The 14,574-nt window shown below is 39.6% G+C and overlaps 1 protein-coding gene across 7 annotated transcripts in view; it reads left to right on the forward strand.

Moving 5' to 3' along the window:
• Positions 1–14,574, forward strand: part of eml1 (EMAP like 1) — a 54,744-nt gene that overhangs the window by 32,734 nt on the left and 7,436 nt on the right. For 5 of the 7 annotated variants that reach the window (XM_061794502.1, XM_061794500.1, XM_061794506.1 and 2 more), the window contains 10 exons: positions 1,492–1,630; positions 4,187–4,315; positions 4,444–4,472; positions 5,794–5,820; positions 8,974–9,103; positions 10,140–10,289; positions 11,208–11,277; positions 11,398–11,505; positions 11,605–11,700; positions 13,358–13,492. In XM_061794502.1, coding sequence (XP_061650486.1) covers positions 1,492–1,630; positions 4,187–4,315; positions 4,444–4,472; positions 5,794–5,820; positions 8,974–9,103; positions 10,140–10,289; positions 11,208–11,277; positions 11,398–11,505; positions 11,605–11,700; positions 13,358–13,492 — 1,013 coding nt within the window. The remainder of the gene's footprint in view (positions 1–1,491; positions 1,631–4,186; positions 4,316–4,443; positions 4,473–5,793; positions 5,821–8,973; positions 9,104–10,139; positions 10,290–11,207; positions 11,278–11,397; positions 11,506–11,604; positions 11,701–13,357; positions 13,493–14,574) is intronic. The other 2 variants (XM_061794501.1, XM_061794504.1) reach the window with 1 other exon arrangement.

A 14,574-nucleotide genomic window follows, 5' to 3' on the forward strand; every position in this document is an offset into this window, starting at 1 on the left:
CTTTTTTTTTGTAATGATCTCATTAGGTCAGCAGTTCACCATGGAGCAGTTTCATGTAAAGCAATAATTTGACGGACTGGCACATAAAAAGAAATAAAAGAAATAAAAGTACAGTGGAACCTCGATTTAACAGATTAATAGGGGGAGGGTTCATCCGTTAAAGCCATTTGTTTGTTCATTTGAAGCACTTTTTGTGAAAACATCCAGTACAGTACAAAATTATTGTAAATAAATGTAAAGAAAATGATTTTAAAAAAGCCTTTTAAAGATGACCTCAACCTACCTTTAAACATTAATGTGATTGTCTAATAATGTCGTGAAAGTGCCGTGATCGCTGGTGCTTGGGAGGGGTGATAAAATGGCGTGCAGCTATTGGGTGAAAGTGAAGATTTTGGAGTGCCCTAGTGAAAGAGTCCGTACTTGAATCCAATGTAAATGCTGTGATATAAACTCAGAAAGCTGTTCATGCTCAAAAATACTCCAGTGCTCCTGAATTTAAAAAATTCTGCAAGGAAGAGTAGGCCAAAATATCGCCACAGAGATAAGACTCATTGCCAGTTATGGAAAATGCTTGATTTCAGTTGTTGCTGCGGAGGTTGGCCCAACCAGTTGTTACTGTATGTTTAGGGGGCCATTACTTTTTCACACTGGGCCAAGTAGCTTTGATCATTTTTTTTCTTCCCCTGAATCAATAAAATAAGTCATAAATAAAATCACCATTTAAAAACTGCATTTTATGTTTAATTGGCCTCAATTTGTTTGACGATCTTAAATCATAATGTGGGGAAACAATGCAAAAAAAAAAAAAAACACACAAAAAAAGAACTTGAGAAGGGGGCAAATACGTTTTCACGGCGCTGTATACAGTGGACCCCCTCATATTCGTGGCTCGACACCTGCGGATTCACCTATTCACAGATTTTGTTATTTTTTTTTCCATTTTATTTTCTTTTTTCCCAATTTTTTGGTCCTCAGAACTGTGAGACAGACGCTCTAACCAGTCGTCCACCGTGCCGCCTATATATATTTTATATACAATTATAATGGGCCTCAGTTATTTGCGTATTTTCACTCTGTGTGCAGCGTTTGTAGTTTTCACTTAAATGTCGCTTTTTCCACTAAACCAACTATTCTCTTTCGTTTAATCTTGTTTGTTGATATAAATTTACGCTAAACAGTGGCCAAATGTTGTCCGTTGTAACTAATTGATCCTTGTTGGTTTATTTATAGCTTAGCTGGCTAACGTGGCACATTACACATTATACTCGAAGCGCTCTTACGTTCTCCAATGTGCGACAGACCAGTACCGGTCTGCGGACCGGTTGTTGGGAACCACTGCATTAGATGACAAAGAAAGGAAGTATTAGCCCACTTCACTGTCATAAAGGAACACAATCTCAGTAAATAATTAATGTAGTTATGAAAAAATTAATGTAGTTAAAAAAAAAAAAAAGCGTGTGTAATGTTCTTTTATTCCGATTTGTTTCCCAGCCCGGCCAATGATAGCCACCTTGCCGTTAAGACCCTCAGTCAACAACGGGACTATTCTACCAAAGAAAGGCGGTGGCACTCTGCCCTCTCCGTCCGGATCTGGATCCAGGAAGGACACCAGCACAGCATCCACCAGGAGGTGAGCAAATGAAAAAGGATATCAATCAAATTCACTAGGGAATTGTGATGGGGGAATTGGACTGGCTGTAGAGGGGCCCCCTTTTACCAGGTCAAAGGATCGTGTTTTACTTGTCTCGTCATGTCTGATAATTCCTACCATCGATCCTCACCTCTCGCTTTGTCAGCCGAAGCCACTGACATTTGTCAGGGCTCATAAACCTAAAGAGTGTGTTTCTGTGCAAGGACACAATGTGTGTGTGTGTGTGTGTTCATGCATAATTGTGGTGCAAATGTTATCAGGGGAACAATAAGCGTCTCCCATCCCTGGATGTCATTTCCATAATAAAATGAACTTTAGCGCACAGCAGTGACCAGTCCAACTAGATCTAAACCTTTTGCTATTTTTTCCTTTTTTGTACTTTGATTTCATCTTTGAAATGTATTAAATCTCACTCTTGAGATTTACAGAAAATGACAAGATTGAACTATGGCTATTAAAGGAATTTCTGATTTTTCCACCGCATTGCTTATTACCAAGACAGTTTTGATTTATGTTTGTTTTCACCAATTCCTCTACCAAACTTTGTGGAGGGGAGCATGGGAATGAATATCTATTATATTTTAGTGCAAATCCTGTCAAATGTAAATATTCTGTATTGCTTCGTCATAGAATAGAATTTGAATTACAAATTTCAAACAAAGGCTGGAGAAGTTCTATGAAAGTGTGCAATTTATTGGTGAGCCAATAAGGATTGTCAGGTCTCGGCGGAAGTCAATACAGCCGTTTTTGTCTCTCAAAATGTTCACAAATTTTGGGGTATTTCATTCTTTTACTATTTTACTTCACCATCTTTGACACAGAATCGGCTCATAAGTGTTTTACTTAAAGATAGGGTGAAATATTTGGCACACTGAGCATGCATGTAAGGAAATAGATATAATATAATATAATATAATATAATAAGATGTGCAGTTTGTCTCCTTTGTCTCTGCCAACCAGAATTCTTTCTCTGCGGCTCAGGTGAGCATGACACCGTGTTACTCTCAGTCTAACCTAACCACGATGGTGACATCAATCTCCAGTCATGGCAATAACATACTTTTAATGCTTCATTTTTCATTCACAAGTTACACTGGTACACTGGTAATATTCACATGTAATCAGTGTCATGATTGTACAGTACTTGAAATGAATAAACAAGACTACACCAACGGTATCCTATATCTTGCGGTCCGATTAGTGTGATTCCTCTCTGGCTTATGCGCCCGACAACATCTTCTCTCCCTCCATCTTTTGAATTCTGTTCAGTAGCAAACAAATCACAACTAAAAGGACTGACCATTTTTTTAATGTGAATGGGGTGGATTAGGTGATGACGGGGCCGACTGGCCAGTGGACTGCTGATGGAGCCTTTTTATTGTATCGAACAAGCCGGCTGTCAAGCGGCCCAATTGATCAGGTTTAGTTGGTGCAAGACCATCGACTGGGGAGTAAAAAAGCCAACCTTTGAACCCCTGTTGTTTTTGGCTTTCACACCATTTCTGTTGTTGTACTATGAATGAGAATATGTGGCATCTCTAGCCAACATAAAAATAGTCTTGGTTAAATAGATATGTTTGAGACTAGGAAATAAACCTGCAATAAACGTGTAGTGTAGCCTGTTAACTGACACATCTAACTGCAAGTCATGAAAACCAAGATCAGAAAAAAATGAACAGTTGTGATTCCATATAATGAATGAAAAGTATATCATACATTTCATGGCATACGTTTCACTCAAATGTAACACTTTCTAGAGGAGCAACTTATCATTACTCACTTAAACTGCATGGTTTACTGTTTTGCCACACATTTGACTTAAATGTAGCCTGTAACACAAGGTCATTTTAGGTCGAATATAAAACTGAAGTGATACCTTATCACACCATCGCTTACTTCACTTTACTCTGGACTGTGTATTAAAAAAGTTAGTTCTTTTTTTGGAAGTGTATTATGAAATGCCACAGTTAGGCAACTATTGGCGGCGCAATCAAAGTAACCAACTGCATCAATATGTTTTTGACAGTTTCACTGTACAGGTCTGTGTGCACTTAGACCTGCATGGATTAATCTGTTACTGGCAGTATCAACAAGGGAGCCTCCAGGGCCTGGTAAAGTGGTATCGGTGTCATAGTATCCGAGCGTTTTTATGAGTATCAGTACTCTGTATCTGTGTATCCCTAGCGTTCATCCTTATTAGGGTCACAGATGAGCTGGAGCCAATCCTATCTGAGGCAGGGTACACACGGGACTGGTCGTCAGCCAACCGCAGGGCAGTATAATAAATAAGTATAATCAAGTAGTAAGAAGACCTCTCAGATATTTTAGGGGTTCTGGAAATTGCTTGAAAATATGACGGAGTATTTTTTATGGCTCTTCTTTAATTGAATGTAAATAACATCAATGGAAATTTGGTCAAGCCATAATATCATCTCAAAGCTAGAAAATTGAGCTTGAAAGTGCTTGAAATTGCTTGAATTTGATTCAGTGTATATGATACACTGAATCGAATCTAACCCCTCCCCTCATCTCCAGCACGGTGAGGAGAGCCAACTCCAATGAGCACGTGGGGTCTCTCACGCGGAAAGATTCGGGTGACTCCAAAGGCAACCGAACTCGTGCTGGGTCCACAGGCAGCAATTCCAGTGGCAAAAGAAGTGACAGGTAACAAATGTCTTTGACAAATGAGCGAGCGCTCTTTCCTGTGACCTTCGTCCAAATCAACAAGATGTCTATGCTGAAGGTGCGCAGGGACCGACGCTGATTTGACAGTTTGCTCGTTTACTTTGCAGCAAGCAGAGGGACCCAGTGTTCAACGCAGGTAAGAGCTGTATTTTTCTGACTCTGTTTATAGCACCATGACATAATCTGATAATGGCTATTACACACATTCTGTCATGTAGATTAAATGATCCTTTTGCAATGCACATTTATTGTTACTTTTTAGTCATTTCTTCTCGCGTCATCATTCATGGTTCCATTTTCATCATTCATGTTGTCTTTTTGATGCACTTTTTTCAACATTGTTTAGTTAAACATTATCATAGAAACATTTGCTGAGGTTTTTCATTGAAAATACTTGCTGTAGTTGTACGTTCCTATTCTGAAGGGGGACAAAAAACACATGATGAGCATCTTGTTTATTGTTTTGGCCTTTAAACGGCAGCAGAAAACACAGAACAAACTACAAAAATGGAACTGACTATCAAATAAGAAGTGTATCGATCACACCTTCCAACTCCAGCATGCTATTGATCTTTGTGTAAATTGAACTGCAGCACCTAACAAAGCACGTGGACCAAGGTTGGCCAAACCTGTGTCCCCAGGGGCCTCGTTGGCTTTTTAAAGGGGACAGATGGGCCAGTCATTTGTAGATGATAAGGTTCAAAGTTTAAATGTGGACGTAAAATAGTTTTTTTCATGAAAAAAATCCAGTGTTACTATTTATATTTATTCATTATCATTTATTATTTTATTTTTCCATTGTTTTAAATGTTTAAAGTACAGAAATAAACACATTATTTACGCTGCAAAATCTTACGTAGTGAATTTATCTTATTTCTAGTGAAAAGATCTTACTCGACTTAAGACAGTTTTCACTTTTTTCAAAATCACATGTTTTCACTTATTTGTGGGGCACGATTTCTTGTTTGAAATGAAAGCAATCTGCCAATGGAAATAGTATGAATTGACTTTTATATTGTATCTTAAAACAAGTCTTTGTCTTGCTGAAAATTTTGAAATGGAAAACTGTCTTAAAATAAATACAGTAAGATGCAAGATATATTTGAATTCACCAATTTTAGGAAAAAACAGATAAATGCATGCAACAAGTATTATAGGACTCCCAAAAATGTTGCGATGTTGGGGCTTTGGGGTGACATTTTAGAATTAAAGGTGAATTATATGCAAAACATTGAACTGGCTTGAGTGTACTCCGGCACCACTGTTTATTCAAATTATGATAAACGGGCCACGTGTGGATTGATTGACTGAGTAGGACGCCATCACCACAGCATACAAGTTGTGTTGGTAAACACAAGAGTCAGAACATGCGCTTACATGTTGTGACAGACCAGGAAGTGAGGAAGCCATGACACCCCTCACCTGGTACTTGTGTCTCTCTCTGTGACCTTTACAAGGGATGCGACGTGTGACACACTGCAAAGGTATGCTCCTCCCCCTAACGGACCCCCAGATACCCCTCACCTTCCCTCACTTCCCCCTGGGACTTCACAGCTCTCTGGACTCTGCTGATCACTTCATTCACGCAAAATGGCATACTTAGTCTAACAACAATTCTCTGTGATCAGAGAGCTGTCAAGACAGGAGCGGGACTGGTTTACTAAACTGTGACTGTGTTAGCTTTATTGTTTTGAGAGCATATTAACAAATGCACAAGCAGACACTCTATCTAACCTGCACTCACTGTGTCCCACCGTGACCACACTCACTCGAAGGCTTCACTTCTGTTCCACTTCAGACGATGCTGCGGCGTTTGTCTGCCTCGTGTTCACTCTGTCGCCATAGTAACCGCGCAGATTTCACACACAGACACGCGCACACACACTCGGGCACTCTTGCCTGAGGTTTGGGATCACGCCACAGCTCAGAGCTTTTAGATCGGCCACTGCTCCAGTTACCGCACAATAAATATTTGCATTGCAAACAAGCTGCTTTTTGTTTGCTTATGCTTTTATGATTTTTAGTTCTTTTTTATTTTTCTTATTTTTTTTTGTCTGAAGTCAACCTTCAGTAAAGGATTCAGTTACCAAATATGCCAAATACATTTGAAAGATAGATGTATTAATTACTACATGTTACTGCATTGTTTGAGGAACATACAGTAATTTCATTTAAAGCTTGTAACAACTCTCAGAATGATGGAAGCTGTCTGTGGTTATCAAATGATTTGTTCCACCCAAACCGAGGGTTCCCAACCTGGGCTCAAGGGTTTCCAAACAGGGCCACTAAAGCAATGCAATGCAATTCATCCGCAAGGTAACTCAATGTGCTTTATATGATCAAAAGCATTTTCAAAATAAAGAAAAAAATAAAAAGCAGCTTAAAAACAAATCAAATTAAACACAGTGTACAGTGCAGGAAAGATCATTTAAAGGTGGAAATGTTCTGAAAAGCAATGAGAAAAAAGAAGTCTTTAACCTGCACCTAAAGATCGTACTCTTTTTCAAATTAAATAAATTATTGAAGTTTAAAGCTGATCCACTCAAAACAGTAACATGTATCTTAATGGGGCAGCACAACGCACATCTGCTGCAGTCGAGAGGGTCTGGGTTTGAATCTTGGCTCAGGCCTTGCTATGTGGCGTTTGCATGGTCTCCGGGTATTTTGGCTTCGTACCAAATTCCAAAGACATGCATATTAGGATAAACGAAGACTCAAAATTGTCCATAGGTGTGAATGTGAGTGTGACTGATTGTTTGTCTGTATTTGGCTTGCGATTGTCTGGCGACCAGTCCAGGGTGGGCCCCGCCTCTCCCCCAAAGTGAAATGGTATTGGCTCCGGCTCACCTGTGACCCTAATGAGGATAATCGCTAGGGATGCAGAGATACCGAGTGCTCGTACTAGTAAAAATGCTCCGATACTACGACACCAATATCACTTTACCAGGCCCCGGAGGCATAGTCGGCTGGTATTGGCTCCAGCTCACCCGTCATCCTAATGATGTGTGTGTGTGTGTGTGTGTGTGTGTGTGAATACATATATGAGTTTCACATTTCTGAAACAAATGTTTCTATGATATTCAAATTTATTGAGATGCATCTGTATTTGAATGGCTACTTTTTGGTTCACCGTGCAAACTAGTGATCAACTCTCGAAAGATTTGTTTGTGAGACTGCAAAGTGTATGGACAACATGGTCGGGGGGGGGGGGGGGGGGGGGGGGGGGGGGGAGTTCATAAAATAGCAAAACCTATCCCTTTAATGATGTGTTGTCCAACTTAGTTACCGGGAGTTAGTCGGGAGACGTAGGGATTAACTCCCTTCTCTCGTTGCACAGCTGAGCCTGAGACCCTTAGCGAGGCCTCAAACCTCAGGTTGGAAACCATAAAGTTTACCCAGTGGAATTTATAATGATTTATTCAAAATGTTACTTTGTTACAAGCCCCCCCCCAATTGTCGAATGGCGGTAATCAAAATGTGTTTTATAGTAGAAGTCCACACCCTCTGCTTCCTTTTTGTGTTTTCATGTTGCTTTGATTAGCCCCACGATGACAGGAGCTGTCTAATGTATTTTACTGACCTCCACCAAACCCTTCCCTGGCACCCTCTTGGCCCCTGTTCCACCCACCCCCTCACCATGACCCCCACGGCCCATCCACACTAGTCACAGTCCAGATTTACCTCAGCCGCTCCGCCGCACCGACGGGGACCAGTGGCAGCGTGACAGCTTCGGCCGTAATGGCGCGTTCGGCTGCGAGCCCCTGCCAATTCCCAAACAGCGTCAAGGCCAGCCAGGCCAGAAAGAGAGCTGCTGCCAGGGTGCCACCAGTCAGAAAGACTCCAAGTGTTAGTTTCCAGTTGCGCAGGACTGGGAATCAGTCGACACACTATGGCCTCAACACACCAAGTTACAGCAGCCCCGTAAAATCCACCAGCCAGTACTTCCAGATTTGCTATTAACGACAGGCCCCTTGAGTAACCAGAGTACAGCCCCAATTTTGGTTACATTATAGCAGTACAATATTGATTTATACCAATTACACTACCGATCAACTGCACTACTTACATTGCACATCCTCTTAAATCAAAGAAAGTTGGCTTCTATTCAATCTTCCAGCAAACATAAAAAGATCATTATGATCATTAATGTTTCAATTGGTTTGTTTTGGTATTCATTGCATGAATAACTTGTCAGTTTTAGCATACATTTTTCCATAACATTCCACTCTGCTTTTGTCTGCATTTTTATGTTGGTTAACCTCTGCTGTGAGCCAAATACAGTATGTCCACATTATAACATTGTTTTCTTTTTAAATGTTTTTTCTGTCTTGTTCCAAGAATGTGTTTGATAAAGTTGATTTAAACGTTAATAAACTTGATTTAAAAGCTAATAAAGTTGATTTAAAATCTCATTTGTTTGTGTTTTGGAGCTTATGTCATTCATCCCCTTACATTAATAAATTGAATAGTCGACAAATAAATCACAATCTTTTCCACATCATCAATCAACCCTGATCATACATCACCGCAACAAAACCATTCACTCACACAAAAACCATCAATCATTAACAAAATGATATAATCTTACCAGTCTGTATCGCATTCATCAAACTGATCCTCTTTGTTTCTTTTTCCAGAGGAAGGGTATGTGAAAATGTATTTGAAGGGCCGTCCCATCACCATGTTCATGCCCAAAGACCAAGTGGATGGGTACTGTCTGGAGGCCAGAGCCGACCTTCCGGCCAACAAGCTCAAACTGGACTGGGTGTATCCTTCCCCCCCACACCGCCTTTTTCCCGCAACATGGCGGAGAATTATGAGGTTGCACTGAAAGTTGGAATCTAGAAGCACGGAGCTGGGAAGCTGAAGCATAACTTCCTTCTTGTGCTGCTTTTTTTTTTAGGTCATTTTTGATTCGATAAAGTGGTGTGGAATAATCCCTGAGGGGGGAACAGATGAAGAGCTGTGAAGGCAATTTCTTCAATGTGTTACAAAAAATATAGATATATTCTACTACATGTCCTCAAATGATGCACTCTGCTCTGATAGACCAACTCAATTAATCATCCACTTAAAACAATAAAATGCCTCACTTTAAATAAATGGCTCCCTCTCAAGAAAGCAATGGGTGGTGACACTAAGTAGCTGTCATGACTTTACTCTTAACAATTGAGACCACCGTGTATCAAGCGAGACGTCTTCACCCAAATCACATGCTACCTGCCAAAGTGGACAGGGCATCTGTAAAGCTGCACTCTATGGTAGACTTTTAAGAGAAACTGCTTCTCATTGTAAAAGCTGCTAAACATTTCAACATTGACCTGAAAATAATTAGGGATTGAGGGGAAAAAAATGTCCGCTTACAAGATGATGCATATTTTTAGTAATATAGTATTTTAATTATTGTTTTTAGTGGAAAAAAATACTTCAGGGAAAACATGAAATAATATTGAATAATATAAGAATAAACCTTATAAATTTCTACTATTTTGTCCAACTCTATCTAATATAATAGTCCCCAGTGTAGTAGTGGTTAGCAAGTTTGCCTCACAGTCAGGAGATCAGGGTTCAAATCTACATTGAAGCATCTGTGAGTGGAGTTTGTTTGTTCTTTCCGTCCTTGCGTGGTTTTTTGCCACATCGCAGATTCACACTTCATAGGTTAGTCAAACGCTCTAAATTGTCCTTAGGTTTAAATGTGAGCGTTGATGGTTGTTTATCTCTACGTTCCCTACGCTTGACAGTTATTACCTGTGGAATACTATTGCTCCTGTTTTATTTTCGTGACCTTAAGCATGACCAGCTATGGCTACCGTGGTCGAGACTGCCGCTCAAATCTTTACTTGTTGCCCACTGGAGAAACCGTGTACTTCATTGCCTCTGTGGTTGTCCTGTTCAACGTGGACGAGCAGCTGCAGAGACACTACACTGGACACACGGATGACATTAAATGGTACACACAATACAGCTCTGATTTAAATGGGAAATGTTCTCATTTCACTCAGTTGGTTAGAAAATTATCTATTGTATTTACTACAAAAAAAGATGTATTTGTTCATCTGCCTTTGCCGGTGATGTATAGTGACAGGCAGAACATATTTATGTTCTTCCACTAGATGGCAGAAGGTACAAATGCCCTGTGTTATCCAGCTGTTGCCATTTATACAACAATAATAGCTTTGTGTTCAACTAAACAGGCCCAGATTTCACACCCAGTTAGTAAATTTGTTCCTGAATTGAGATAAAATCGTTATTTACTTTATGTGACAGATCTTTCTGATGTGAAATGTCTGCCTTCGCTCAAAGGTTGGGAAACACTAGCTGACACATACTGCCATTTTGGGTACTTGACCAGGCAACTGTTGTTTCTGGGATATTTATCCATAAGAGATGGTAATTATGTCCCCAGTTAACCTTCTGTCCCCTTTTTACTGGTTCTTAGTGAGAACAATGTCTCGGAAAGTATTCCAAATCCATGTTGCACCCACAGAAAGCAGCTTGATATCTTTCGATTCTCCCTGTTCACTGCTGCAGAATAACTAAATCAAACTGTGTTCGGCCTCATTCAAATCTCTTGTGTTGTGTGATGAACGGCGTCATGATTTTGATATTACATTTCACGGTTAATCAGAGTTCCGATAAATCCTCCACAGTTTGGATGCGTTTGAAGTTGCTCCAAACCACCAGCAATAGTCAAAGAGCGATTCATTTATCATCAGCTTCATTTTGCCCACCTAACCGCATATAGAAATAAAATATAGCCGTCGCTCTTTCATATTCTGCTGGCATCTTTATTCAAACGCTTGGGTTGATGAATTGATGCTGAAAAGCTTTTTCACAGTTTTCATGTCCGTTTTCACATCTTCATCAGCTTGGCAGTCCACCCTGATAAAATCACCATAGCAACCGGGCAGGTGGCCGGCACCTCTTTAGAGGGTAAAGTAAGTGAACTCCAATGTTAGTATGACACTATGTTTTAAGTCACATTTAGTCTCGTGCTCTTCTCTTATCAGAAGGTGAAATTGTTTACACCTTTCTGTGTGTGTGTTTTTGTCTTGCAGTTGGCTCCACATATTCGCGTGTGGGACTCAGTCAGCCTCAACACCCTCCATGTTCTGGGAGCCGCTTACTTTGAGCGAGCCCTTGTCTGCTTGGCTTTCTCCAAGTCGGTGAGGAAAGCTCGCAAGGACATTAGTCATCTAAAAGGCAACATTTGACATTTTTATCAAAAATGTCACGACTTAGACTGTTTGTCTTTGGTATGTTAGAATGGAGGAAACACACTGTGTGTTGTTGACGACTCTAACGACCACGTGTTGTCTGTTTGGGACTGGCAGCGAGAAGACCGACTGGCTGAGGTTAAGGTGGGTATTGTGTGTGTGTGTGTGCGCGCGTGTGCCTGAATCTTTCTGTGGCCAAATATGGCCTGCTGGCAGCGTGTGGCTCGTTCCGTTCTAAAATCCATCCCACCATGCATTTACATTATAAGGTCTCCTGTTATATTCGTTGCATTAATCACAGTTTTCCCCTAAAATTGGTTAATCAAAAGGTTTTTTCATTTGGATTATTTTATGTAATTAGTAATTGGTTAGTGCACTTATTGTAGAGGATAAAAAATATGAACACTTTTAGGTATACTATAGATTTAACATTTATATATACTTTTGAACTTTAAAAAAAAAAAAAAATGTTTTTACCTCATTTACAAAAGAGCTGGTGCATCTGTTGGTTTTAAAAATAAAATGTATTAGCACAAAGGTTTACCCACCCATAGCAGATGACTGGATATACTGTATAATGAAATTGAAACATGTCTTTAAACTTAATGTCCATAGCACATATCCTCATTAATATGCATTGCTTCACGAGATGTACCTCAAAAATCTGCTCAGTTGTACTGCTGGTCCTGACAGGCTTGTTTTGCTGACATGATAATGGACAATATGCTTGCAAAAGAATTATTGCTTTTGTCTTTTTATACTTATAATTTGGATTATTATAGCTTACAAATGAAGAAAACCCACAATTCACCATTTCTTTATGCGCTCTGTTCCACTCGGACTGAAATTGGGATTTGGGCTTGTGGGTGCTCTGCATCATCAGCCTGGGATCTGTTGCAGAAGGACTTAAATATCAAGGAACTGGTGTCCTTAAATGTTTTTAAATCTATAATGAAAGACACGGTTAAATAAAGGTTAAGGTAAATTAAAATAAAATAATCACCGCTTGTCCTATTCAGGGTCGTGGGGTGCTGGAGCCTCTCTTCAGTTTACTTCGGGCGAAAGGCAGACTCGTCGCCAGTCAGTCGCAGCGCGCATATAGGACAGACAACCATTCAGACTCACATTCACACCGTCACTGCGTGGAAACTGAACCCATGCTGCCTGCACCGAAGTCAGCCAAATGTACACCATCAGCAATGAATTGAAATATATACATTTTTAATATAGAAAGTAGGTAGAAATTGGCCTTCAGGATAGTAGTTTCCCATGTGCTTAATTAATCTGTGTTGTACGTTTTAGCCTTTAAATTAATTATTGACACTTTTTTTTTTTCCATGGTATTCTAATTTATTGAAATGCACCTGTATATGATGACATTATCTGGGTTCTCAGAAGATATTGTACATGGCAGCTGTAACAAGTAAAGACCATAAGGGACTTACGTGTTTTGCATCTCTTAGCAGGCCTAACATTTTCTTCTGTCCGATCTCCCAGTCAACTCATAAGACTATCTAAATAGGATATAATAGATTATGTGCATGGAAATAACTCGTTTCACATTCCTCTAACATTTTACGTTATCTGCCTACGAAATATGTCGTATGGCACATTTTCAGCTACAGTGCTGGATTCCTGAGTCTTAACTATAACCATGCACTTCTGTCATTTCACAACACCTACCTCAAAATATCTCAATGAACAGGGTATTTGTTAAGGTCCAAGGTTCATACAGGCCTTGCTGTGACTATCGGGTTAGGTGTGCCACTTAACCACGCAATCTCACGTCTTTGGTTTTCAGACGTCCAACGACACAGTGTTTGCTGCAGATTTTCACCCGACTGACAGCAACATCATGGTGACCTGTGGCAAGTCACATCTCCATTTTTGGAACCTGGAAAAAGGCATGCTGGTCAAGAAGCAAGGACTTTTTGAGGTAAAACCTCACACAACTTCATCCATTTTCTATTCTTTGATTATTCTATTCTGTTCTTCTAGTCTAGCCAAACATGCACCTGGGGAAAACCCATGCAAGCACTGGGAAAACATGCAAACTCCACACAGAAAGGCCAGAGCTGAGATTCAAACCCCAAACCTTAGAACTGTGTTGAAGAGATGCTCAGCACTAGGTTCATCATGATGTTTCTAAATTGCCTCTACAGTATTACTGTAATTTCTCGTTCATAATGCGCATTTCTTTCCCCTAAAAATTGTCAAAAGTCAATAGTGCACATTATACATAGGTCTAGGGGCAAATGGGGGGAAAAAACGTTCAGATTTTATAAATGTATGCCGCCATCTAGTGGTTATGAAAACTTTCATTCAAAATGCCACCGCCACCGAGTGTTTATAAAAAAAAGTGTGGCCTACACTTTCATTCCAATATGACAGGGGTACGTATGACTGCATATATGTACAGTTGTGCCCATAAGTTTACATACCTTGGCAGAATTTGTGAAATATTGTTTTTTTTAAATATGACTGATGCCTGAACAACAACCATCATTAATTTCTTTATGGTTATGTTTTGTTTAATGATCATGCTTTTCTGGAATGCTTGACCGTTTAATTTGAATCCCATTAAAATAAAATTTAATGTTTCGCCTGGTCCATGTTTTCTTTCAAGAATTGCACCCATCTTACAAATTCTGCCTAAAACATATGGGCACAACTGTGTTGTCTAATTTACTAAATAAAAGTAGGGCTGTGAATTTCAAAATAAGAGCAAGTAAATAAAAAAAAGGATTACATGTTCAAATAAAGTGCTTAACTTCAGAATAATTATTTGAAAAAAACTAACAAAATACAGATAATACTTTGTATTTGTATTGTAGTAATGTTTTGATCATATGGGTAGAAGCAAAATCATGCATTGTAAAAATGCATTATACATAGGTAGAAGGGTTTTCCAGAATTTTGAGGTCAACTTTGGTGGTGCGTATTATACATGGGTGCGCATTATACGCGAAAAATTTCGGTAAATATTTAAATTTTGAATATACAACAAACTAAGATCCC

Source organism: Phyllopteryx taeniolatus, chromosome 13 (genome assembly GCF_024500385.1).
Source record: "Phyllopteryx taeniolatus isolate TA_2022b chromosome 13, UOR_Ptae_1.2, whole genome shotgun sequence".
In the NCBI taxonomy this organism is placed as follows: Eukaryota; Metazoa; Chordata; class Actinopteri; order Syngnathiformes; family Syngnathidae; genus Phyllopteryx; species Phyllopteryx taeniolatus.